Raw genomic sequence first — 24,277 nt, 5'->3', positions numbered from 1 at the left:
ACAAGGTGCCACACATGAGGCTACTTACCAAGTTAAAAACCCATGCTATTACAGGAAAGTTACTAACATGGATAGAGCATTGGCTGATAGGTAGGAAGCAGCAAGTGGGAATAAAAGGATCCTTTTCTGGTTGGCTGTCAGTGACTAGTGGTGTTCCGCAGGGGTCAGTGTTAGGACCACTTTTTTTTAATGCTGTTTATAAATTATTTAGGTGATGGAATAGATGGCCTTGTTGCCAAGTTTGCAGATGATATGAAGATTAGTGGAGGAGCAGGTAGTGTTGAGGAAACAAGTAGGCTACAGAAGGACTTAAGACAGATTATGAGAATGGGCAAGAAAGTGGTAAATGAAATGCGATGTTGGAAAACGCATGGTCATGTACTTTAGTAGTAGAAACAAATGTGCGGACTATTTTCTAAACAAGGAGAAAATCCAGGAATCTGAGATGCAGATGGACTTGGGAGTCCTTGTGCAGAACACCCTGAAGGTTAACTTTCAGGTTGAGTCGTGGTGAGGAAGGCAAATGCCATGTTAGCGTTCAGTTCAAGAGGTCTAGAATACAAGAGCAAGGATGTGATGCTGAGGCTTTATAAGACACTGCTGAGGCCTCACCTTGAGTACTGTGAACAGTTTTGGGCGCCTCATCTTAGAAAAGATGTGCTGGCATTGGAGAGGGTCCAGAAGAGGTTCACAAGGATGATTCCAGGAATGAAAGGGTTATCATACGAAGAACCTTTGATGGCTGTGGGTCTGTACTCACTGGAATTCAGAAGGATGGGGGGGTTCTCAATGAAACCTTTGAAATGTTGAAAGGTTAGAGTAGATGTGGAAAGGGTGTTTCCCATGGTGGGAGAGTCTAGGACAAGGGGGCACAGCCTCAGGATAGAGGGGCACCCTTTCAAAACAGAGATGCGAAGAAATTTCTTTTGCCAAAGGGTGATGAATTTGTGGAATTTGTTGCCACATGCAGCTGTGGAGGCCAGGTCGTTGGGTGTACTTAAGGCAGAGATTGATAGGTATAAGTACATGTATTTCACCATATACAACCCTGAGATTCATTTTCTTTAGGCATACTCAGAAAATCTACAGAATAGTACCAATAACAGGATTAATGAAAGATCGACCAGAGTGCAGAAATCGAGAAAATGTGATAGTACGAATATAAGTAAATAACAGTAAATAACAAGAACAAGGGATAATGAAGTAAAGAGTCCTTGAAAGTGAGATCATTGGTTGTGGGAACATTTAAGTAATGGGGCACGTGAAGTTGAGTGTAGTTATCCCCTTTTATTCAAGAGCTTGATCATTGAGGGTAGTAACTGTTCTGAGGGGTATTGGAAGAGAAAACCAAGACCAGCGTAAGGCTGGGGTTGGATTTGCAGTGAAAATGGAGATTGCTGACAAGCTTGCTGGACCTTCAATGGGCATGAATGACTGGCTCATGACTATGAAGTTCCTTCCATCGCATGATAGGCAGCATGGCACCATTGACAGCACTTATGCCCCAATCATGGCAAACACAGGTGATGTTAAGGATAAGTTCTATGAAGAACTGCACTCAATTATTGTCACTGCTCCTAAAGCGGACAGTTGCCATTCCTGGTGACTTCAGTGCAAGAGTAGGCTCTGACAACATCTCCTGAGATTGGGTCTTTGAGAAGTATGGCACTGGCCACGGCAACAGCAACGGTCTTCTACTACTCCACCAACACCATCTTCCGCCTTTCCACCCATAACAGAACTTTGTGGATGCATCCTCACTGTCAGTACTGGCATCTAATTGACGACGTCATCGTCAGGAAGAGAGATAGGCAGGATGGAAGAGTGACAAAATCTATGTGTAGTGCTGGCTACTGGACAGACCTCCATCTCATTGTTTCTAAACTGAGCAGTCATATCCAGCCCAAGTGGTGCCCACATGGAAAGAAAACCCCAAGACAGCTGTACATCTCCAAGATGAAAAGCAGGAACACAAAACAGTCTTTTGTTGACGTTCTGGAAGACCGTCTTGGTGCCAGCACCATTCGCCCTGGTGTTTTCTGCCATATTAACTGATGCCTTTAGAGATGTGACGTAGGCATCGGCATCAGACTCTGCGCTGATAAGAAGCTGTTCCACCTCAGGAGGCTCCAAGAAAAGATTAAGATTATGAGACACATCATTAGAGACTTCTTTTTTGCTGTAGACTATGCTCTCAATGCTAGTTCAAAAGAAGTTATGTAGCATTGTGTCAACAAGTTTTCTGATGTGTGTACTAACTTTGAACTTTCCATCAACACCAAGAAGACTGAAGTAATGCATCAGCCATTTCCAGGGATTCATACATTGAGCCAAACATCACAATCAACGGTCAAAGACTAAACCCACTGAACAGGTTCACATTTCTTGGCAGCATACTGTACCAGAACATAGTCTATGGTGTTGAATGCCAGGATCGCCAAAGCAAGTGCAACCTTCGGTAGGCTTTATACCAACATCTGAAATAGAAGAAGCAAAAGTCTGGTGACAAAGCTGAAGATGTATAGGGCCATAGTATTTCCCTCTCTGCTTTACTCCTGTGAAACATGGACAATGTAGCAACAGCATGCCAGAAAACTGAACCATAACCATTCAGTGCCTCAGAATGTTCCTCAGCATTAAATGGCACGACAGAATCCCTGACCCTGAGGTGCTTACCAAGGTGGGCCTGCCCAGTATCCACACTATCCTGATGTAGTCCCAGTTACGCTGCACAGGCTATGTAGCTCATATGCCAGACCTTCGGCTCCCTAAGAAACTGCTTAATGGCGAACTACAGAAAGGGAAGTGTTCCCGGGAATGCGAAATGAAATGCTATAAAGACACGATGAAAACTTCACTAAGAGCCTTTGGCATCAACCCAGACTAATAGGAATATAACGCCCATGATCAGGTTGAGTAGCAGTCCTCCCTCCACGAGGATGCAGTGACACACAAGACTGTAAAGTCAATTGCAATGGAGAGATGTTGGCTGGCCATGAAAGCCTGAGCTAGCAACCCCCCAACCCAACGTGGCTGCCATCTTTGGTCCACACTGCCAAAGAACATTTTGAGCGTGGATTAGACTCTCCAGTTATCTGCGTACCGACAGACCAGTCCTGCCCCTACAAATCACGGATGACTAGAGTGGTTATCATCACTGCACAATGAATGAACTACTACTACTAATGTAATGAATATTATCAATGCCTAATAAAATTAAGAACAGTCGGAAATGGAAGGGAAAGATTATGTGGAACCACAATAAATATTTAAAATGTTGCCAGACAATAATGTGCATTCTAGCTTACTTATATGTCGCTTATGAAGCATTATGTATATTTTGGCTTTGTGTATTATTATGAATATAATGATTAGATTTTCAATTTTGATTATGCACAGTTTAAAATTATAATGACTGCTTATTTTAATGCTATGAATTGCACATAATAGATTCGAAATTTTTAAATGGAGTTGTTCAACAATTTTTTCGTTTGTTACTTTTGTACAAGATATTTTGAGAAAAATATTATTTCTTCATTACTGTACTTGCAGGCCTATCTCCATCTGGGTGTTAATAAAAAACTTAAATTGTCTGGAAGACCAAACAGACCCATTGGATGCATTGGAACATCAAAGGTCAGTAATCCAATTATTTTCCTTGCTAGTTCAGGTAGTGATTGATCACAGAAAATGAAATGTACTTTAGTGTATTTTAATGTAATTAGTTGACAGGGGTAGATATGAAAAATAGCTTAGTTAAAATGAATATATTTTGATTTACTTTTGTAGTAGAATCCATTACTTAACAATATTAATGATGAGATTTCATGATGTAAGTGAATTAATTGTATTTCTTATGTTTTGATAAATTTTAAAATGCAATCTTAATTTCAAATAAATTTTAATGGTATGTTAATTTTCAAAGTATGGTATCAGCTTATAACAATCACTCATCATGGTTAATATATTCACTGAGATTTATGATCCAACACTAATCCATTCATAGAAAGCATTCATATAACACAAATGCCAAAAATGTATTAAATTTGCTGTATTTTTCTCATTCATCTATGTTCTGAAATACAAATAACATTTAAATTCTGTTTTATCCACAGCTTTATAGAATTCTGGGAAAAACGATTGTGTGTTATCCCATTGTTTTTGATTTGAGTGACTTTTACATGGCTCAAGATGTTATGCTGCTGATAGATGACATTAAGGTATTGTGTTAAGCTCTGTAGATATCTGAACTGCAGATCAAGGATAAACACCTTAAAGTTTGCTTCACCTAAAGTGCAAACAACAAATGTATCAATATGCAAACAGCTGATGAGGATAATAAAACAAATGGTGTTCATTTGTACTTAATCCTGCATCAATTAGTTTAATGGCTTAACTTCCAGGGGAAAATAACAAATGTCAATGACATCAAGATTGAGTGTGTTATTTTTCTGGGCTTTGAGTGCTCATAAAATGTAGCAATGACATTGAAATTAAGTCATACCTAAATTAAAGTCAAGAAAGCAAATTCCTGGTGGAAGTTGTGTGAAGTCAGCAATAATTTATATTGTAGGTGTAGACAAAATTATGAAACTACGCTGCAAAGAAAGTCAGTTTATTAATAATACCTTGTATTACTCCACCTTGTATATTTTCTCTGTGAACCAGTTCTCAATTTATACTTATGGTGATTCATCAAGTTGTAATTATGGACTGCTTTGGTTTAACAATAATCATGACAATTTTTGGGAGTAATTTTACATTTGTAGAATTGATAGAGTTAGTTAAAATGTGATCATTGTTTGAAGTGTTGTCTGGTAAATTTGTGTTTTAGATTGAAAACTTTTATTATATTTTAACTTTTAATATTTTGTGTATTTCTCAAAATGGGTAAAATTCACAATAGCCCAGGTGCTTGACAGCCAGTTTAATCTAGAAATATAGTAAATAAATTTGGTTTCATTCATCCTCGTGATGTCTATAGGTAGTAATTTGAGGACTTTCAGCATGAGTGGTTTGAAAATCAGCAAGATTCAGTAAGGTTTTTAGGTTTCTTACATAGCCAATAAAATTCATGGCCAAAGGTATAGGGAACATATAAATACAACTAATTTATTATATTTCAAACATTGTATGTAACACTCTAATAATTTATTATGTTACAAACATTACCTCCAATGATATTTACTTAGATTAGGGAAGAAGATAAGATTGCACATGAGACTATTGAAGAAAATAAAATGATCAGTTTGATTTAATTAATCACTTTAGTTGATAGCCTGTAGTTTCTAGAGTTTTATGATTTCTGTAGATTGGGTATTCCATAGACATTTAGTTATGTTGTGTTTTTGCTGTTTTATAAAAGATATATAACATTATGAGAAGCAGAGCTAAGGTGCATGTTTATAGTTCCTGCCAACCCCTATGGAAGAAGAGTGTAAAACTAGAGAGTATAGGTTTAAGATGAGAGGAGAAAGATGTAAAAGGGACCTGAGGGCAACTTTTTCGCAAGGAGTGAGGTGGGTATTTGGAATCAGCTGTCAGAGGAAGCTGTAGAGATGGGTATGATACATTTAGACTGGTACACGGATGGAAATGTTTTTGAGGGATGCCGGCCAAAACCAGGCAAATAGGACTAGCTCAGGTCAACAGTTAGGTCAGTTGGGCCAAAGGTCACGTTTCTGTGCTGTCTAGCTCCATGATTCTGTGATGAGATTTGAGATAGTTGTATAATACAGTTTTGCATGTACAAAAGTTCCACAGTGTGATCAGATCACATAGGTCATATGATGCTCACTATTCATAAATAGTTGGGGGTACTGTGGTGGCAAAGCGGTTAGCATGACGCTATTACAGCTCATTGTGTCTGAGTTCAGAGCTCAATTTTGGTGTATTCTATAAGGAGTTTCTACGTTCTCCCCATGATGGCATGGGTTTCCCCAGGTGCTCCTGCTCCCTCCCACAGTTCAAAGACCAGTTAATTGGTCATCGTAAACTTTCCTGTGATTAGGCAAAAGTTAGAATAGGTGCTTTGCTGGATAGCATGGCTCATTGAGCTGGAAGGCTTGTTCTAAGCTGTTCTAATCTCTAAAGAACAAATAAATAATTGTATGTATATACATTGGTATTCCTTGCAATGTACCTAATCCTTGTAATATTTATCAATTTGATCTCCAGAATTTACTACTGTTTATTAAGCAGTATTGGAAAATGAATCGGCGTCCTCTATTCCTTGTGCTGATCCGTGAAGATAACATAAAGTAAGAAGCTCTTCAGTTAGGATTACTTTTGTCACATTCCTTTATGTCTATTAATTTGATATTCGGAAATCTAAATTAGTTGAAAACTTTTCTCATTTAGGGGGAGTCGACTCAATCCCATTTTGGATATGTTGGCAGCTTTTAAAAATGGCAATGTTGGAGGAGTAAAAGTTCATGTTGATAGACTTCAGGTATGTTAGGATCAAAATCTAAACTTTGTATGTATTGTATATTAAATCATCATGAATAAAATCTATGGCTATTGGTAATGTACATATAATGAATAATTAATAGTTGAACCAAAACATCTGCCCACTTTATGTTTATCCAAATGGTATAAAAACAATACATTTCAGAAACATATCATGGAATCTAGTTGACTTAATTACTTTATTGGTCCTTAAACACAATTAATTTGTTAATATATTTTGAGATTTGTTAAATTATATACATTTTATTGAGCAAATATATTTATGTCCTGGCTAGTATTTATACTGCAATCAATGTTATTTTCCTTTTGGCAATTTTCTGCACACAAGTTGACTTCTGTGTCTCCAACATTACAACTAAGTATGTAGGCAGTTTCCAGGCAATGCGAAGTGATTCAATTTGCTACATAGATCTTTTTTTCTGTTTCATGATATTGTAGCTGTAAGTGCTTTAAGTGAAAACATCCAAATAAAAATATAATGATTTGTCCTAACGGAATAGTTTCCTATATTACTATGAAAAAAAGAACATATGTATCACAATTTTGTTTTATTTTCCTCTTGGGAAATTCTGTACTTCTGCTTGCTCCCTGAATCTAAAATATTGCCAAGCATGGGAAATTTTCTAGATAATCAGCTTTTACTTCTATGCTAGTTGGGTCAGATGATTTGTTTTACTACCTCATTGAATAAATAGGGATGTAGAAAATGCGGAGCCTAGAAAAAAAAATGGCCCATCCAGTTGTGTATAACAATAACATACATTTTTTTGTGTCTTTTGTATGTCCAAAGGTACTTACTAACTTCAGATCATGTAAGGACATATTAGGACAGATAACTGAAAGTCTTGATCAAAATGACAGATTTTCACAATTGTTTATTCATCTTTTTGGATCAGCGTATCACAGGGAAGGGCAGTATTTATTGCCCATCCTTCATCACCTATGAAAATAGTGGTGAGCAGACTTCTTGAACTGCGTAAGTCATTTTTATGAAGTACCTCCACAGCGCAGTTTGGGAATAGAATTCCAGGGCAGACCACTTAACTGGAAGTAGTAAGGGAGAGATGTTTAGAGAGAATATTCCAGAGCCTAGACACAGGGAGAAAGAATGAAATCAAGAAGGCAGAACTGGAAGTGAAAAGGTATCTCAATGGTTTCTATGACTTGAGGAGGTTATCAAAATGGGGGGAGGGGAGGGAGCATGACCTTGAAGAACTTGAAAGCAAAGCTTCGCTTTTGTTGGATCAAGAGCAAGTGTTGGCTAGCAAGCACAATGAGTGAGACTTTATGTAAATTAGGGAATGGGCTGCAAGGTTTTGAATGAGTGCAGTTTTATTGGAGAGTAACATAGGAACATAGCCTGGGGAAAATTGGGATAGTGATGTATGCCATGGTTACAGCGCTGATGAAATAAGACCAGAGGAGAGTTGGAATTAGAAAATGATGGAAATGATTAGCACACCAAAATAATTGAACCCACTGATACAGTCAGTGTCGTTGAAACTCACCTCAGTGACAAAAAGGGAACAAATGACAAGGTTCAGTTTCTAACAGATGAGAATTGAGGGAAGCCCAAAGATAAATCCCTGGAAGAACCCATAAATAATGACACAATGGCAGGAAAAGAAGGTAATGTAAATGATACTCTGACTGCAACTGTTTAAGATAATAGAAGCTGGCAAGGATGGGGCGCAAAAAGCTTCAGGCAAGTTGAGAAGTATGGGGAAAGATAGTTTATCAGCATCACAGCCTTTGGTATGGGTGAAAACTACATCTAAAGGTTCATACATGGAGTTGTGAGAGTGAATAAGATGTATTTTGGAAGCTGTGATGTACACACGTACTCTGCAGAGAAACAGGAGATCGGTCTTGCAATTAACAAAGACAGTAGAGCTCAAGATTTGGTTTGCTGAGGACTGTTGATGATGACCAACCTAATGGGGAGGAGGATGGATCTCATTAGGGTCAATAATAGTATCAGCTAACATGGTGACAGGAAAGAAATTGGTCAGTAGTTTGAAATGAAAATGCTGGAATCTTTCAGCATGGAGAGAGAAACAACTTAATATTTCAGGTTGGAGATCGTTCATCTGAACTATTTGTGTCTGATCTGCAACATTAATTCTGTTTCTTTCTCTCTTGCCTGACCTAGGTGTTTTCACCATTTTTTAAATTTCAGATTTGCAAATTCTTCAAGTTTTGATTTCACTTGCTCAATAGTGTTGTAGTGGAAGTAAGTTATAGGATTAAAAAGGGGCAGAAAATGTGACTTTTGAACAAGATAAACTGAGAGGAAATAGGAAATAAATCAGAAAAGTATGCAAAATTGCTATAGCAATGGGAAGATTATTTTGGGGATGTTTGACCTGGATAACTAGAAAAAGGGTAGAGGTGGTATTATTCATTGTGACAAGGAGATTAATTATCTTCTTGTTTCAACAATACAGCCTGGAAACAGGCTCTTTGGCCAAATGGTGCATGCAGCAACTGCATCCTCCCTGCTAGCCCCTGCATTTAGCTCATAACCCTCCAAGCTCCTTGTTCTTATCCAAATGCCTCTTAAGTATTACAACTGCACCTGCCTCTGGCAGTGCATTCCATGTACTTACTGCCCTCTGTGTAAAGAAGTTATCTGTCACACCTCTTTTAACCTTCTATCTTCTTATCTTGTATCTATGCCCTCCACCCTATGGAAAAGGTTATGACCCTCCACCTTATCAATACACTTCATGATTTTAAAAGTTTCTTTGAAGTCACCTCTCATTCTGCTATGCTCCAAGGCAGAGGTCCCCAACCTTTTTTGCACTGCGGACCGGTTTCATATTGACAATATTCTTGCGGACCGGCTGACCGGGGGGTGGGGTGGTAGGGTTGCCAACGGACAAGAGTAGAGCCAAATACGTTGTTTACACCGCGAGACTACAATGACCATGAAGCCTTGTGCGGGCACCACTGCGCATGCATGATTTGGGCATGCGTGTACGTGCCGATTTTTTTCTACAAATCGTTTTTGGCGATTCTGTACGGGGGTGGGGGATGGTGTTAATCACGACCGGAATACAGGTGAGAAGTGGCTAATACACTTAATTTCGTTTCTAAAAGGGTTTAACTAACGAATTTAATATTAAAAACACAGCGCATATTTTCCTCGCATGAATATAGCGGTAAGTCAATTATCAGGGACGGACAGGGGCGCTTGAAATAAGTGTTGAACGAACTTCCAGTAGAAGTGGTAGAGGCAGGTTCGATGTTGTTTAAAGAAAAATTGGATAGGTGTATGGACAGGAAAGGAATGGATGGTTATGGGCTGAGTGCAGGTCAGTGGGAGTGGGTGAGAGTAGCTTTCGGCACGGACTAGAAGGGCCGAGATCGCCTATTTCCGTGCTGTAATTGTTATATGGTTATATTAGTAAGTCAATAGCATCATAACATTTTAAGTAACATTTGGATATTAAACACACAGCACATATTTTCCCCGTATGAACATATAAAATCATTGCAACACACCAATATCGCTGAATCAGTGGGAGCCCTGGGCTGAATGCTTGTTTCCCTGCAACAAAATGGTCCCATCAAGGGAAGATGGTCCCATCGAGGGGTGATGGGAGACAGCGATACTCGAAGGAGGTTCCTTATGTCCAGTCTATTCTGCAATTTGGTTTTTGTTGCATTCATTGCAGAGATATGTTGGAAATGGAAGCAACGTTTTCAGTGCTTTCGTGGCTATCTCAGGATATTTAGCCTTGACTTTGAGATCCAGAATGCCGGCAGAGATGTTATGTCAAACGTACTTTTCAGCCCGCCGTCATTTGCAAGCTCGAGGAGTTGATCTTCTTTCCGTGCTGACATGGATGACGCGCGGGTATTGACCTCGCATGTGTAATGGCTAATCAGTGGCCGTGACAGGGAATGAGGAAAGGTGCAGCTGACTCCTATCGCCAAATCATATCGTTTCCTCGCAGCCCGGTAGCGCATGCTTTGCGGCCCGGTTCCGGTCCACGGCCCGGTGGTTGGAGACTGCTGCTCCAAGGGATACAGATCCAGCGTGGCCAACTGCTGCCTTTCATTCATGCCCTCTAATCCTGGTAGCATCCTTGTAAATCTCTTCAATTTGACAATGTCTTTCTTATAACAGGGTGGTCAAAACTGTACACAATACCCCAAGTGCAATCTCACCAGTGACTTGTATAACTGCAACATAATGTTCCTTTTCCTAAATCCAATGCCTTGACTGATGAAGCCCAGTGTCCTAAATGCCACCCTGCCTATTTGTGCACCCATTTCCTGAGCTCCATGTACCTATCGTATCCGCCTCCATCACCGTCGCCAGCAGCCCATTCCATGCACTCACAACTCTCAGTGTAAAATACTTACCCCTGACATCTCCTCTGTACCTACTTCCAAGCACCTTAAAACTGTGCCCTCTCGTGTTAGCCATTTCAGCCCTGGGAAAAAGCCTCTGAATATCCACACGATCAATGCCTCTCATCATCTTATACTTTGTTCTTTTTTCCGAGTAGAGCTTTGATATCTCTTGTCAGCCAGTGTTCCTTAACTTGGTATGTCTACCCTTCATCCTAATTGGAACATGCTTCCCCTATACTCTTGAGATGACCCTTTTAAAATCCTCTCACTTGCTATCTGTTACTTTGCCTTTCAATAGAGTCACCCAGTTGACCCTAGCTAGATCCTGCCTAATGTTATTCCTACTGCAATTCAGGACTTTAACCTGTGGTCCTGTTCTATCACTTTCCATTACCATTTTAAAACTAATAGAATTGTGGTCACTGGAACCAAAATGTTTATGTTGAAGGGTTTGCAGAATACTGAATGAAGAATTAACTGCTTTCCCATTGTTATTTTTTAAAATTTATTGTTCATTTAGATGTTTGAGGTCAGCGAGAGATTAGAGAGGATAAATGATATTCTTAAATTGTTCAGGCGTCTCTGCCAATGGACTGTTCCTTTTCTCATAACTGAGTGACCTCTGTTGCAGTATTGAATGGAGTTATGCAATAATTATTCAGAGCACCCAGGGAAATGAGGCCATTCTATTGGTCATGATTGCTTCTTGATTGCATAAACTCATAACACTGATTAGATTAATGCTTAGCAAAGCTTCCACTGATTCTGAAATATGTAAGTAGAGTAAGGTAATATTTCTTCTTTAGATGTACCCAGTCATCCCACAGATGTACAAGGATGACACAGAGGAGCCCCATAACTTAGCCATTATGGTTATTGTTCCATGATGAACTGCAGCAAGTTAATCAGACTGTGGATAAACTGATAGCAAATAATCTTACTTGTCAGAAACAGACCCCTTTAAAAATGTTATAACAGCAATTTATTACATTGATACATGGGGTCCAAAGTCAGATAATTCATTATCAAGACTTCTCCTTAGCTTGAGTCACAAAAAAACACAATTGCTGATGTGATAATGGTTTGGTGCTCTAAGCAAAGCAACGACTCTATATTAGAAATGTGAGCTCTTCGCATTGATGAAGGTTTTCTCTTGTCGCAGGTTTGTCTGATACAGAGCTCGGTGGCTCTGAGTTGTGCCCAGAAGGGATGTTGGTTATGAGAAAAGTACAGATCAATTTCCCAGAGGTTTTTTTCCCCATAACTCAGTATTCCATCTAATTGGTTTGAAAACTGTATTCATTGCAGAGGTTGGACCTTTAATTGGGTCAGTTGTTGGTCATTATGTTTCTACTTGGCACTAACTCAAACAATTACGTTAAGGGAATGTCATGATCGACCTATTAGGAATGATTGTAATGGTTCTTTACCCTAAAGCAGATATTTATCTGGTGTAGTGCCTCCAGGAATGATTACTTAACACAACTTCTGAAATACTAAAGGATCCTGAATGACAGTAATTTATTCCTTTGAGGCAACACTCCTTACTTGATATGTGGTGCCTATAACCACAGGTGCTATGAGTCAGCTGATATGATGTTATGATAATTCTTTTAAAGAACCCCCTCAGCCAAAATACACAATATAGTGAGTTTTAACTATAAGACTTTGCTGGTTGTTTCCACCTGCAAAGAATTTTTTTGGCATCAAGGATACAATGATATAAGATACATGACCGAAATTTTCCTGCAGACATTTCTCTCATGCAGTTTTTTTCAGTTGGTTCAATGTATAATACCTGCTGTGATTTAAGGGAATAGGCAAAGATAGCAAAAAGTTACCAGGAATAAAAATACAGACCTGGCTCAGAAGACAGAGTGACCTCCTCCTGCTCCTGATCTGTAATTTATATGTAGTCCCACAAGTAAGTACCTCTCCTGTTGGGTATGCTACATAATTTGTAGCCGATGATCATAAAGTATAAAGGCTTTGTTGATCTGTACAGGTTCTGTACTGTACAGTCAGTGCACCTTATTTTGAGTAGGCCATGCAGTTATTGTAGCAACACTGACGAAAATTTGATGCTACACACGCAGGAAACAGAAGGCAATGACGTAAAAGGTATCATTCATTTCCTAAGGTTCGCTCCTCAGGGAAAACGTTCCCCAGAATTTGTTTGGCAAAGATGATTTATTCTGAATGAAGAAGTCAGGAGCTTCCAGGATAAAATTCCTCTCATAATCGACCACAACTCCAAAAATTTGTGAAAAGTTCTGTGAGTCAATGAGTGTCACAAAACAGCAGTTTATCACTTCCTGAATTTTGGAGAAGCTGGCAATGTCCGGCAATCCTCATTTTGGATCAGGCTCATTTTCTTCGCTAACAGAGAAATCAAAGAAAGGTCCTTTCCTGGAGCAGAGAGCGTTAATGACCTTACCTTTTTGATGGGTGGCAAACTGTAAAGTATGGCATGTATCAGCTGTGGTGACCTGATAGAAAGCCAAGTCTATGAAGTTGAGTGTGATAATGTCCTTATGCTTTATGACTGCTTAACCACAGTTCGCTGTCAGCTAATGTCGCCTGTTACCGAAGAGCAAAACGATGCTCCGTGACGATTGCCATCACTAGGTATGTGACTGATGTACACTTTCCAGAATGGTGTCATGCAGCCTAGAAGTGTTACAATCTGGTGTTACTCCAGGCAAAATGCTTCCAGGAAATTATCTTTTAAGATAAAATCTCTTGTATTATCTAGTCATAAATAAATGGTGATATAATATTTAGTATATAATGGTGAATGAAGTATTGCATGAGAAATCTTTGCCAAACATGTGTAGCCATCCCTCCCATGCGAGTATAGTTGATACAGAAATGACAATATTTTGTAAATCTTACATCTATTCAGGATTTCATCATCAATTGAATTTTAAACTGTTACCTTTTTCTGTATGCTGCAATGTTCCTATTATATGTAATAGAATTTATAAAGAAATATCCCATTGTGCATTTTACAGCATTTGTTTTGATGAGCTTTGATATAAATGAATTGATTTAATTTCCTTGCTAATTGTAACTAGATTGTGATAGCATAATGTTCACAACATAAAAACAGATTGTTGATATTACATTACTTTTCATTTAGCAAACTGTTCTTTATGTTTGTATTGCAGACATTAATATCCGGAGCAATGGTAGAACAGCTTGATTTCCTTCGGATAAGTGACGAGGAAGAGTATGTTCCAACTAGTGCTTTTAAAGATTTTCTTTTGTTTTCTCTTTCCTCGGCATGACTTACAAAAGAAAACTATTTTTCAGAATTCCACAATTTGTAAGTCTAGAGGAGCTGGAGTTCCCAAAGCATTCAAAAGTGAAGCGTAAGCCAAGTTTAGCAGCTGGTACTGACCTGGTGGAACATATGGAAATAAATCTGAATGATTGGATGTTTTCCCCCACATCAGACATTCTCCAGAAACTATCTGTAAGGAAATAAGTTACATTAATACTGTAAATTTTATATTGAAATATACAGTGTAGTCTTCTTACAATCACATATCTGCTTTATGCCATTGAGAATTGTTGAGTTGCTATAGAATATCAAAACAAACAAAACACCTTTTCCTCCTCCTCTTTTAATTGATTACTTGTCCCAACAATTATTAATTCTTTTATCACCTTGTGGTAGTTTTCTGTCTAACAGTTGTCATGTTTTAATTTATCATGTTATGAAAGTATTATTCATCTGTCATTCCAGATCTGTAAACTTTTTAATGTTTTTCTTATTTACAACTGCCTGTATATTTTGTAGGTAAATTTATTTTTTAATCTAGTTATCTTTTAATCCATGCAAAAAATACAAAAAATAATGCACATCAACAGGCTGCATTTATATAATTTTCATCTTGTTAAAAAAAAGTATTTGTAGATAACAGACAATGAAAGGAGATAATATGGAGTAGATGAGGATATTTTAAGACAGGTCTGGAACAGTTGTAAGGAAGTGAATGATGGCAGAGCAAATATATTTAGGGAAAATATTACTAAGTACAAGACTAAAGTCGTTGATGACAAAAGTTGGACCAAAAGGGGAAAGAGAATTTCAGTGAATCTAAGTGATGGGATGTTTCTGAGGTAGGGGTAGGTAGAAACATGTACGTATGTTTGATGTGCATGAGGACAGCAGCACAGAAATTTGTTGGGGAAGAGGGGCAAAGAAAATAAGGAATTATTCTTTATCACCTATATTTTCTCCAGATTCTAATTTAAGAAACTGGTGAAAAGAACATTGGTAGAGGTTCAGCATTATGGTTATGGAATAGAGGCAGAAGTTGCTGAGTTTAAAAATTGTGCCTCGGAGTCACATGGGAGTTGAAGCATAGCAGATGTTCTTCAGCCAAAATGAGTACTGATAATAAGTCCTGAAGAAGGGTCTCGGCCCGAAATGTTGTCTATTTATTCTTTTCCATAGTTGCTGCCTGACATGCTGAGTTTCTTTGTGTGTGTGTTGCTACTGATGATAGTGGCTGTTCTCGATAAGCCTAAAATTAATCTACTGATCAGGTACCTGAGAGCCACCTTCTCGATCATTGTAGGCTGGGAGATGTGAATTGAATCAGCTGGACCTAACGTAATCTGTGAACCACTGAGTTTTTATGAAGGCATTGTCATTTTAATTTCCAGATATTGTTCAACTGAGTCTATATTTCCAGATGGATGTTGGAAAGAGCATAGGGGAGGGAGCTGGAGCTGAGAAAATTCAGAGAGTTTGGAGAAAGGCAGGACAAAGGAGACACAGAGGGAAAAGTGGAAATGACCTGAGGTGCCTGTCAGTGATTTATTGCTGACAAAGAGTATCATGTGAGGACATTTTTCAATGAACAAAGATGTTAGGGGGTAGGGTTGCAAAGAATGCAAAAAATAGTGGATTGGTGGATTGTAAAATTTAAATGAAAACTAAAATTGCTGAGGATGAAGATTCCATTAACACTCGACACCATATATGAATAAGGAAAGGAATTAGCCAAAGGAATTGCTAATGGACAGAGGCAGTAGGAAATAATGCTTTTGGAAGGAAAATGAAATAGATTGGAAAAGCATTATAAGTAAAATGTCCAGAGGTGGAGGGACTGCAGAAGTAAAAGGACATATATTGAAAAGGAGAAAAAGTGCAGGCGTTGGAATCTGAAACAAAAGCAGAAAATACCACAAGACCATAAGATATAGGAGCAGAATTAGGCCATTCAACCCATCAAGTTTTTTCTGCCATTTGACTTCTGTTGAATTATCTTCCCTCTCACCTCCATTCTCCTGCCTTCTCCTCATAACCTTGGCACCCTTACTAGTCAAGAACTATGAACCTCAGCTTTAAAAATACCCAATGACTTGGCCTCCACAGCTGTGAGAATGAATTCTACAGATTCACCAAACTCTGGCGAAAGAAATTCCTCATCTTCTCTGTTCTAGCGAGATGTCCTTCTGTTCTGAGGCTCTTCCCTCTGATCCTAGACTCTCACTGTTGAAAACATCTTTTCTACCTCTGTTGTATCTAGTAGTTTCAATATTCAGTAGGTTTCAATGAGATCGCCCCCCCTTCCTCATTTTTCTAAACTCCAGTGAGTACAGGCTCAGAGCCATCAAACATTACTCACATGTTAACCTTTTCATTCCCAGGATCATTCGCATAAACCTCCTTCGGACCCACTGTTACACATCCTATCTTAGGTATGTGGCCCAAAACTGTTTACAATACTCCAAATACAGTCTGACCAATATCTTATGAAACTTCAGCATTACATATTTGCTTTTATATTTTTGTCCTCGCCTTCCTTACTACTGACTCAAACTGCAAGTTAAGCCTTAGGGAATCCTGCACAAGGGCTCCCAAGTCGCTTTGCGCCCCTAATTTTTGAATTCACTCCCCATTTAGAACATAGTCTACACCTTTATTCCTTCTACCAGCTTGCATGACCACTTCTTTGTTCATTCTCCTAATCTGTCCATATCCTTCTGCCGACTTCCTGCTCCCTCAGTGCTATCTGCCCTCCACCTATCTTTGAATCATCCTCAAACCTGGCCACAAAATTCCATCATCCAGATCATGAACGTATAAAGGCCTCCTTTACTCCCTCTCTTTGCCTTTTGCTACTCAGCCATAATTATTTTAAAAATAAAGAAGAGAAAATTTGCAAATGCTGGAAATCCAAGCAAAACACACTCAAAATGCCGGAGGAACTCAGCAGGTCAGGTAGCATCAATGGAAAAGAGGACTGCTGAAGGATTTTGGCCCGAAATGTTGACTATACTCTTTTCCATAGATTATTTTAAAAGGGTAGTTTTTCAGTTGATTTTATTTATACAATCCTATATTTTTGTTAATTTTTCATGTTTTTAAATTGAAAAGCCATTATAATTTTAACCAACGGCAATGATGGTTGCTATGCTTTGCTGTCACTTATCTGCTTTTAGAGGTATGGTACATTCAAGCCTATGCACACTTCCCTTCTATATCATCCACAGTCCTGCCACTGCTCAGGGCCTAGATATTAAGCTTCAGGACTATACCTCCCCCAGAAGCAAGCAACAGAATGATAAAAAAAAAATGACAGCATGAAATAAATAGATTATCAGTGTTAGACCTTAGCAATGTGTTAACAGGATGTATCTGACTGGATTAGATAGATACTTTATTCATCCCAAAGGAAATTACGGTGTCACGGTAGCATCACAAGTGCACAGATGTACAAATATTAGAAGAGAAGTAAAAAAGAATAAAAAATAAGTTACCTCAAGCAGTCTAACAGGAGGAGGTCATCGCTTCCCCAGCTATAGGTTAACTCATTATCGAGCCTCATGGTCAAGGGTCAGAATGACCTCCTATAGCGCTCTTTGGAGCAACGCGGTTGTCTTAGTCTATTACTGAAAGTGCTTCTCTGTTCAACTAAGGTTGCATGCAGAGGGTGAGAAATATTGTTCAGAATTGCCAGGATTTTCCTTAGGGTCCTTTGTTCTACCACAGCCTCCAGTGTGTACAGTTTAACTCCTATAACAGAGCCAGACTTTCTAATCAGTCTGTTGAGCCTGTTGGTATCACCCATGTTGATGTCATTCCCCGAGTGACGTCATCCCCCCAGCACACCACCACACAGAAGATTGTACTGGCAATAACAGACTAGTAGAACATGTGAAGGATAGGCCTTCATACTCCAAAGGACTTCAATCTCCTCAGGAAGTAGATGCGACTCTGGCCCTTCTTGTACATAGTCTCTATGTTGGTGCTGCACTCAAGTTTGTCATCCAGGTGCTTGCAGGTCCTCACCACGTCCACATCCTCATCATCAATAGTACCAGGGAGCTTTCGGAATGGCAGGCGGTGACCAGTGGGGTACCGCAGGGTTCAGTGCTGGGACCACAGCTGTTTACAATATATATTAATGATTTAGATGAGGGAATTAAAAGTAACATTAGCAAATTTGCCGATGACACAAAGCTGGGTGGCAGTGTGAAATGTGAAGAGGATGTTATGAGAATGCGGGGTGACTTGGACAGGCTGGGTGAGTGGGCAGATGCAGTTTAATGTGGATAAATGTAAGGTTATCCACTTTGGTGGTAAGAACAGGAAGGCAGATTATTATCTAAATGGAGTCAAGTTAGGAAAAGGGGAAGTACAATGAGATCTAGGTGTTCTTGTACATCAGTCACTGAAAGCAAGCATGCAAGTACAGCAGGCAGTGAAGAAAGCTAATGGCATGCTGGCCTTCATAACAAGGGGAATTGAATATAAGAACAAAGAAGTCCTTCTTCAGCTGTACAGGGCCCTGGTGAGACCACACCTGGAGTACTGTGTGCAGTTTTGGCCTCCAAATTTGAGGAAAGACATTCTTGCTATTGAGGGAGTGCAGCGTAGGTTCACTGGGTTAATTCCCGGGATGGCGGGACTGTCATATGTCGAAAGATTGGAGCGACTGGGCTTGTATACTCTGGAATTTAGAAGGCTGCGAGAGGATCTTATTGAAACATATAAGATTATTAAGGGATTGGACACGCTGGAGGCAGGAAGCACATTCCCACTGATGGGTGAGTCCAGAACCAGAGGCCACAGTTTAAGAATAAGGGATAGGCCATTTAGAACGGAGTTGAGGAAAAACTTTTTCACCCAGAGAGTGGTGGATATATGGAATGCTCTGCCCCAGAAGGCTGTGGAGGCCAAGTCTGTGGATGCTTTCAAGAAAGAGATGGATAGAGTTCTTAAAGAAAGCGGAATCAAAGGTTATGGGGACAAGGCAGGAACTGGATACTGATTGTGGATGATCAGCCATGATCACAGTGAATGGTGGTGCTGGCTCGAAGGGCTGAATGGCCTACTCCTGCACCTATTGTCTATTGTCAGTGCAGGCTTAGTCTTCCTAGAGTCCCTCACCATCTCCTTTGTCTTACTGATGTTGAACTGCAGATGATTCAGCTTGCACCATTTGACAAAGTCCCCCACCAGGGCCCTGTATTCATCCTCCTGTCCTCCCTTTGTACACCCAACTGTTGCTGAGTCGTCAGAGAATTTCTGCAGATGACATGACTCAGTGTTTTATTTAAAGTCGAAGGTGTACAAGGTAAAATAGGAAGAGAGCCAGTGAAGTCCCCTGTGGGACCCCAGTGCTGCTTATAGCCATGTCTGACACAGTTCTGAAACCGCACAAGCTGTGATCTGCCAGTCAAGTAGTCCATTATCTAGGATACAATGGAAGTGCCAACCTGCATTGAATGGAGCTTTTCCCCCAGCAATGGGGGCTGTATGGTATTGAAGGCACTTGAGAAATCAAAAAACGTGATCCTCAGTGTTGCCCTGCTTATCTGAATGGGAACTATTTAAATGTACCAGTTTGTATTTGTTCTCTTGTGCTGTGTAAAAGAACTGTCAATATATATTTCCAAGAAATATACTAATAAGTGTATTTTAACATGTTTATATTACTATTGAATATGTTTTTATCACTATTGTTAATAACCAATAGTGATGTAATTCTACTCAGACCTTGGATTGATGAATTGAAAGTAAATTCCACTGTTGATAATTTAAAATATTAAGCTAAAATTATTTTAGATCACTGGATTACTCAAAGAGGTGCAGTGTTTCAGCAAAGTTTTACTGTTTATTTAGGAATCCACCTCTCTAGCCTCCCAAGCTATGCTCTTGAGTATTTTACTGAAGCGAGAGGGACCTAATTTCATAACTGGAGAAGGTGAGTTGTTCAGATATAATGATATTAATTACACTTATTTCATGTGTTTGTATAGTTTGCAGTGCAAGGTTTCACACTGTTGAATTTATTTTACTGACAGTCTAAATACTAATCCTAAAACTGCATGAAGAAATTATATCTTTGAAAGGGATTGATCTATTTGATGCAGCATTTATTTGGAGTGGAAGCGGTCTGAGACTATTGGGAAAGAACTTCAGACCTGGCATTGAGCAGATCAGTTCAAAACCAGGAGGAATAATGTGCAACAGACAATATCAAGAAGTAAAACTTAGGTCTAGTCATAACAATGAGGCAATGCAGTCTTTTAAAATAGTACAGTAGTCAAGATTTGAAAATAATTCCAGCATTTTTTGTTAACAGTTGAAAATTTTAGGCATTTCATTATGTTGTTTCAGTTTCAATAACCTTGCATATTGTGAAGGGAACTAGTTCTACAATAGGGAAGCACCATATCAGCAGTCTTCCATGGAAAACAATTTCCAGCTGATATCCTATCTTAGCCTGTAGTGTTGAGAAGCACACATCAAATCAGTGGCAATCATTTACTTGGTAGTTTAGTTGGTATGTTATTTTACCAAACTTTGAGAACCTTGTTACATTGAGACCATTTGATACATTTATTATTTTTTTCAAATTTATGATTTTATTCAGCTTTATGTATATAAAACACCAGATTTTAGTCTGATGGTGAAAGGCTTAACAGCTGTAGAAATCACTCTGGTTGCTCCGGTGACTAGAATCCCTTTGAAGAGTACCCTCAACTTTTAAATATATTGGAGCAAATCTCCCTGTAATTTTTTCCCAAGCTAAATTGAGTCACAATCGTGCCTATCCTGATATAAAGCCCTGGTCCTGAGCAATTTTAAGTGCCTTTTTATCTTTTTTTTTTGATTTATGTGTTGCTTTTAAAAATAAAAAAGAATCACTTGGTATCAGGAATTAATAAATAAATGGATTGTAGAAAGTTAGGAGAGGAAACTAAAAGCTTTGTCAGAAATAGAGATTTCAGAGATGCTATTAGTAGATGTAAATAGAAAATATAAGATAGGAGGCAGATGTTTTAAGCATTTTTCTGTTAATGGTGGATAAGTAGAGATGCAAAGAAGCCATAATCAGATACATCCTGATGATTCACAAACTGAACATTTTTCTGATACTCTGCTGTTGTAGGCATTCATGACCTCCAGGATTAACAATGAATTTATGCTTTTCATGTGTTTCCTGATTAGCTGAAGTTGCAAGCTCCTCATAACATCAACAAATGGCTGAAAGCACTGGATGCACAAAAGCTACAGACTCAAAAAAACATCCTTGTTATCACCAAGAAATTATGTTCTGAACTAGCCAAACTGTTCACAAAAAAAGCCAATACATTCACAAAAAAAAGGAATATTGCCCAGTTATATTGTATCTATAAAAGGAAGCATAAATACTAGACCCTATCTTAAAAAAAATGGTAGGAAGTGTTGTCAATAAGTAAATTAGTTTCAAGGTCTCTACTCTCCTATAACCTACGTACTGATACTAAGTGTGATTTTCTCAGGACCGTTCAGCTCCAGACCTCGTTTCAAACATGAACTAAAGAACTGAATTCTAAATATGAGGAGAGAGTCACTCGCTTGACCTCAGAATGCTAGTTAACCAGGCGTGGCTTCGGGTCGCACTGGTGAAATTGAACTCAATGAGAAATCAAACAAAAAATGCTGGATAGACTACATAGATCAGCTTAAGGAGTGAGTAACAGTGTTCACAGAATTAGCAATTGTAATGAAGGATCGTCAGTTAGCAATATGAACGCTCTCCTTATAGTGCTGCCCAGCTAGGTATTTTCGGCATTTTTTTTTTGCTTTCCATTAGCTGGCATCATAACTTATGTAAGGTATGATACTTCTGATTGTTGAAACCCAATCATCCAATTTTAGGATCTAATTGCAGGTGATCTTAAAGATATTGCCCAAGGGTCAACTGCCTTCATATATTTTATAATGATCTTCTATCATCATGTTAAAAATTATGTTGTTTACTGATGATTACATAGTGTTCAATTCATTGTCAGCTCCTAGTAAATGAAGCATAATGCTGGCATACAGCGAGGAATAAATAATATTCAGATGACGACAAAAGCAGAAAGTAACATTTAGAAGTGGATGAATCACTGTGTCTACATTAGCCGGTCAGAGGTTGGATATCCAGCTGCAATTGAACCACCTTTGACACTCCAAAGCCTTTCCACTAAACAACAGTGGCGTATTGTAGCTGGAATTGCTGCAATCGGTGACTCATCAGGGCCAGTGAAGGAGTGGAGCTTTGAGGCTTTGACTCGAGAGGCTTCGACGAGAAGAGGCGGACAAGCTAGCTCGCAGTTAGTTTTTACAATGTCTCCTTTTCTTTTTCAATCTTTTTATTAATTTCAAAATATAGAAACAAAACATAGCAGTAGTACAAATAGTAGGAGATATATTGTTACACCTAAAAAAGTAATTGCAAAACCAAATAGTGTAAATTAACAAAGCTCCCAATCATGTAGAACTAACAACGGATAATACAAAGCAAAAAAAAACTGGGAAAAAAAACCATGAAAAAGAAAAAAAAAACAAAACAAAAAAAAAATAAACCCCATCCCCAAAGAAAAACAGAATTAATAAACTAAACTAAAAGACTTGGGCAAAACTAACAGCTTAAAAATGGAAAAGAAGAAAACCTTAGTGTCGATGACTCCATTCCCCTCCAACAACAGTACAGGGAGATAAAACAAGTTTGGAAATGATCAAATTACATCAAATGAAAATGCTGAATGAATGGCCTCCAAGTTTTTTCAAACTTAATGGAAGGGTCATAAACCACACTTCTAATTTTCTCCAAATTCAAACACACCATAGTTTGTGAAAACCAATGAAGTACATTAGGAGGTTTAATCTCTTTCCAATTCAACAAAATGGACCTTCTAGCCATTAAAGTAAAAAATACAATCATCCTTCGTGATGAAGAGGTTAAATTATTTAAATCTATCATTGGTAGTCCAAAGATAGCAGTAATTGGATGAGGTTGTAAGTCTATGTTTAGGACCGTTGAAATAATATCAAAAATATCTTTCCAATATTTCTCCAACAAAGGACATGACCAAAACATGTGGGTTAAAGAAGCTATCTCGAAATGACATCTGTCACATATTGGATTAATATAAGAGTAATAACGAGATAGTTTATCTTTGGACATATGAGGCCTGTGCACTACTTTAAACTGTATCAACCTATGCTTAGCACATACAGAGGATGAATTCACCAACTGAAGAATTTTTTCCCATTTCTCAGTCGGTATATTAATCTCAAGTTCTCTTTCCCAGTCAGCTTTAATTTTATTAGAAGCATCAGGACATAAATTCATAATTATATATAATTGCTACTACACTTTTCTGAGAGAGATTTAAATCTAAAATTGTTTCCAAAGTGTCCATTGGATATGGGTGTGGAAAATTAGGGGAGACAGTAATTAAAAAGTTTCTAATCTGTAGATATCTAAAAAAGTGAGATGTGGGTAAGTTATATTTATTAGAGAGTTGATCAAAAGACATAAAACAATTATCCAAATATAAATCGCGAAAAGATATTATACCTTTGGTTTTCCAATCAAAGTAAGCTTGATCCAAAGTGGAAGGTTGAAAAAGAAAATTTGATATAATGGGACTTGCTAGAATAAATTGATTAAACCCAAAAAATCTTCGGAATTGAAACCATATACGTAAAGTATGCTTAACTATTGGGTTATTCATTTGTTTATACGATTTAAAAGAAGTAAAAGGAAGTAAAGTTCCTAAAACTGAACCCAAGGAAAACCCTTGTAATGAATTAGATTCAAGATTTACCCAATGAGGGTTTAAAGATATGTCCAAATCTCGTAACCAAAATTTTAAATATCGAATATTAATTGCCCAGTAATAGAATCTAAAATTTGGGAGGGCGAGCCCCCCTCCTTTTTAAATTTCTGTAGATACCTTTTACCTAACCTAGGATTTTTGTTCTGCCAAATATATGAGGAAATTTTTGAATCTACGTTATCAAAAAAAGGATTTTGGGATAAAAATTGGAACCGATTGAAATATATACAAAAATTTGGGCAAAATGATCATCTTAATAGCATTAATCCAACCAATTAAAGACAAAGAGATTGGTGACCATTTAGTAAATAAAAGT

At 38.2% G+C, this 24,277-nt stretch overlaps 1 protein-coding gene across 4 annotated transcripts in view; it reads left to right on the top strand.

The window, feature by feature from the left end:
* phkb (phosphorylase kinase, beta) overlaps window positions 1–24,277 on the top strand; it is a 281,176-nt gene that overhangs the window by 207,118 nt on the left and 49,781 nt on the right. For all 4 annotated transcript variants that reach the window (XM_063066930.1, XM_063066928.1, XM_063066929.1 and 1 more), the window contains 7 exons: window positions 3,553–3,636; window positions 4,116–4,220; window positions 6,178–6,260; window positions 6,361–6,451; window positions 14,007–14,068; window positions 14,152–14,314; window positions 19,985–20,066. In XM_063066930.1, coding sequence (XP_062923000.1) covers window positions 3,553–3,636; window positions 4,116–4,220; window positions 6,178–6,260; window positions 6,361–6,451; window positions 14,007–14,068; window positions 14,152–14,314; window positions 19,985–20,066 — 670 coding nt within the window. The remainder of the gene's footprint in view (window positions 1–3,552; window positions 3,637–4,115; window positions 4,221–6,177; window positions 6,261–6,360; window positions 6,452–14,006; window positions 14,069–14,151; window positions 14,315–19,984; window positions 20,067–24,277) is intronic.

This window comes from Mobula hypostoma, chromosome 14 (assembly GCF_963921235.1).
Source record: "Mobula hypostoma chromosome 14, sMobHyp1.1, whole genome shotgun sequence".
Classification (NCBI taxonomy): domain Eukaryota; kingdom Metazoa; phylum Chordata; class Chondrichthyes; order Myliobatiformes; family Myliobatidae; genus Mobula; species Mobula hypostoma.
This window is presented reverse-complemented; position numbering and strand designations above follow the sequence as displayed.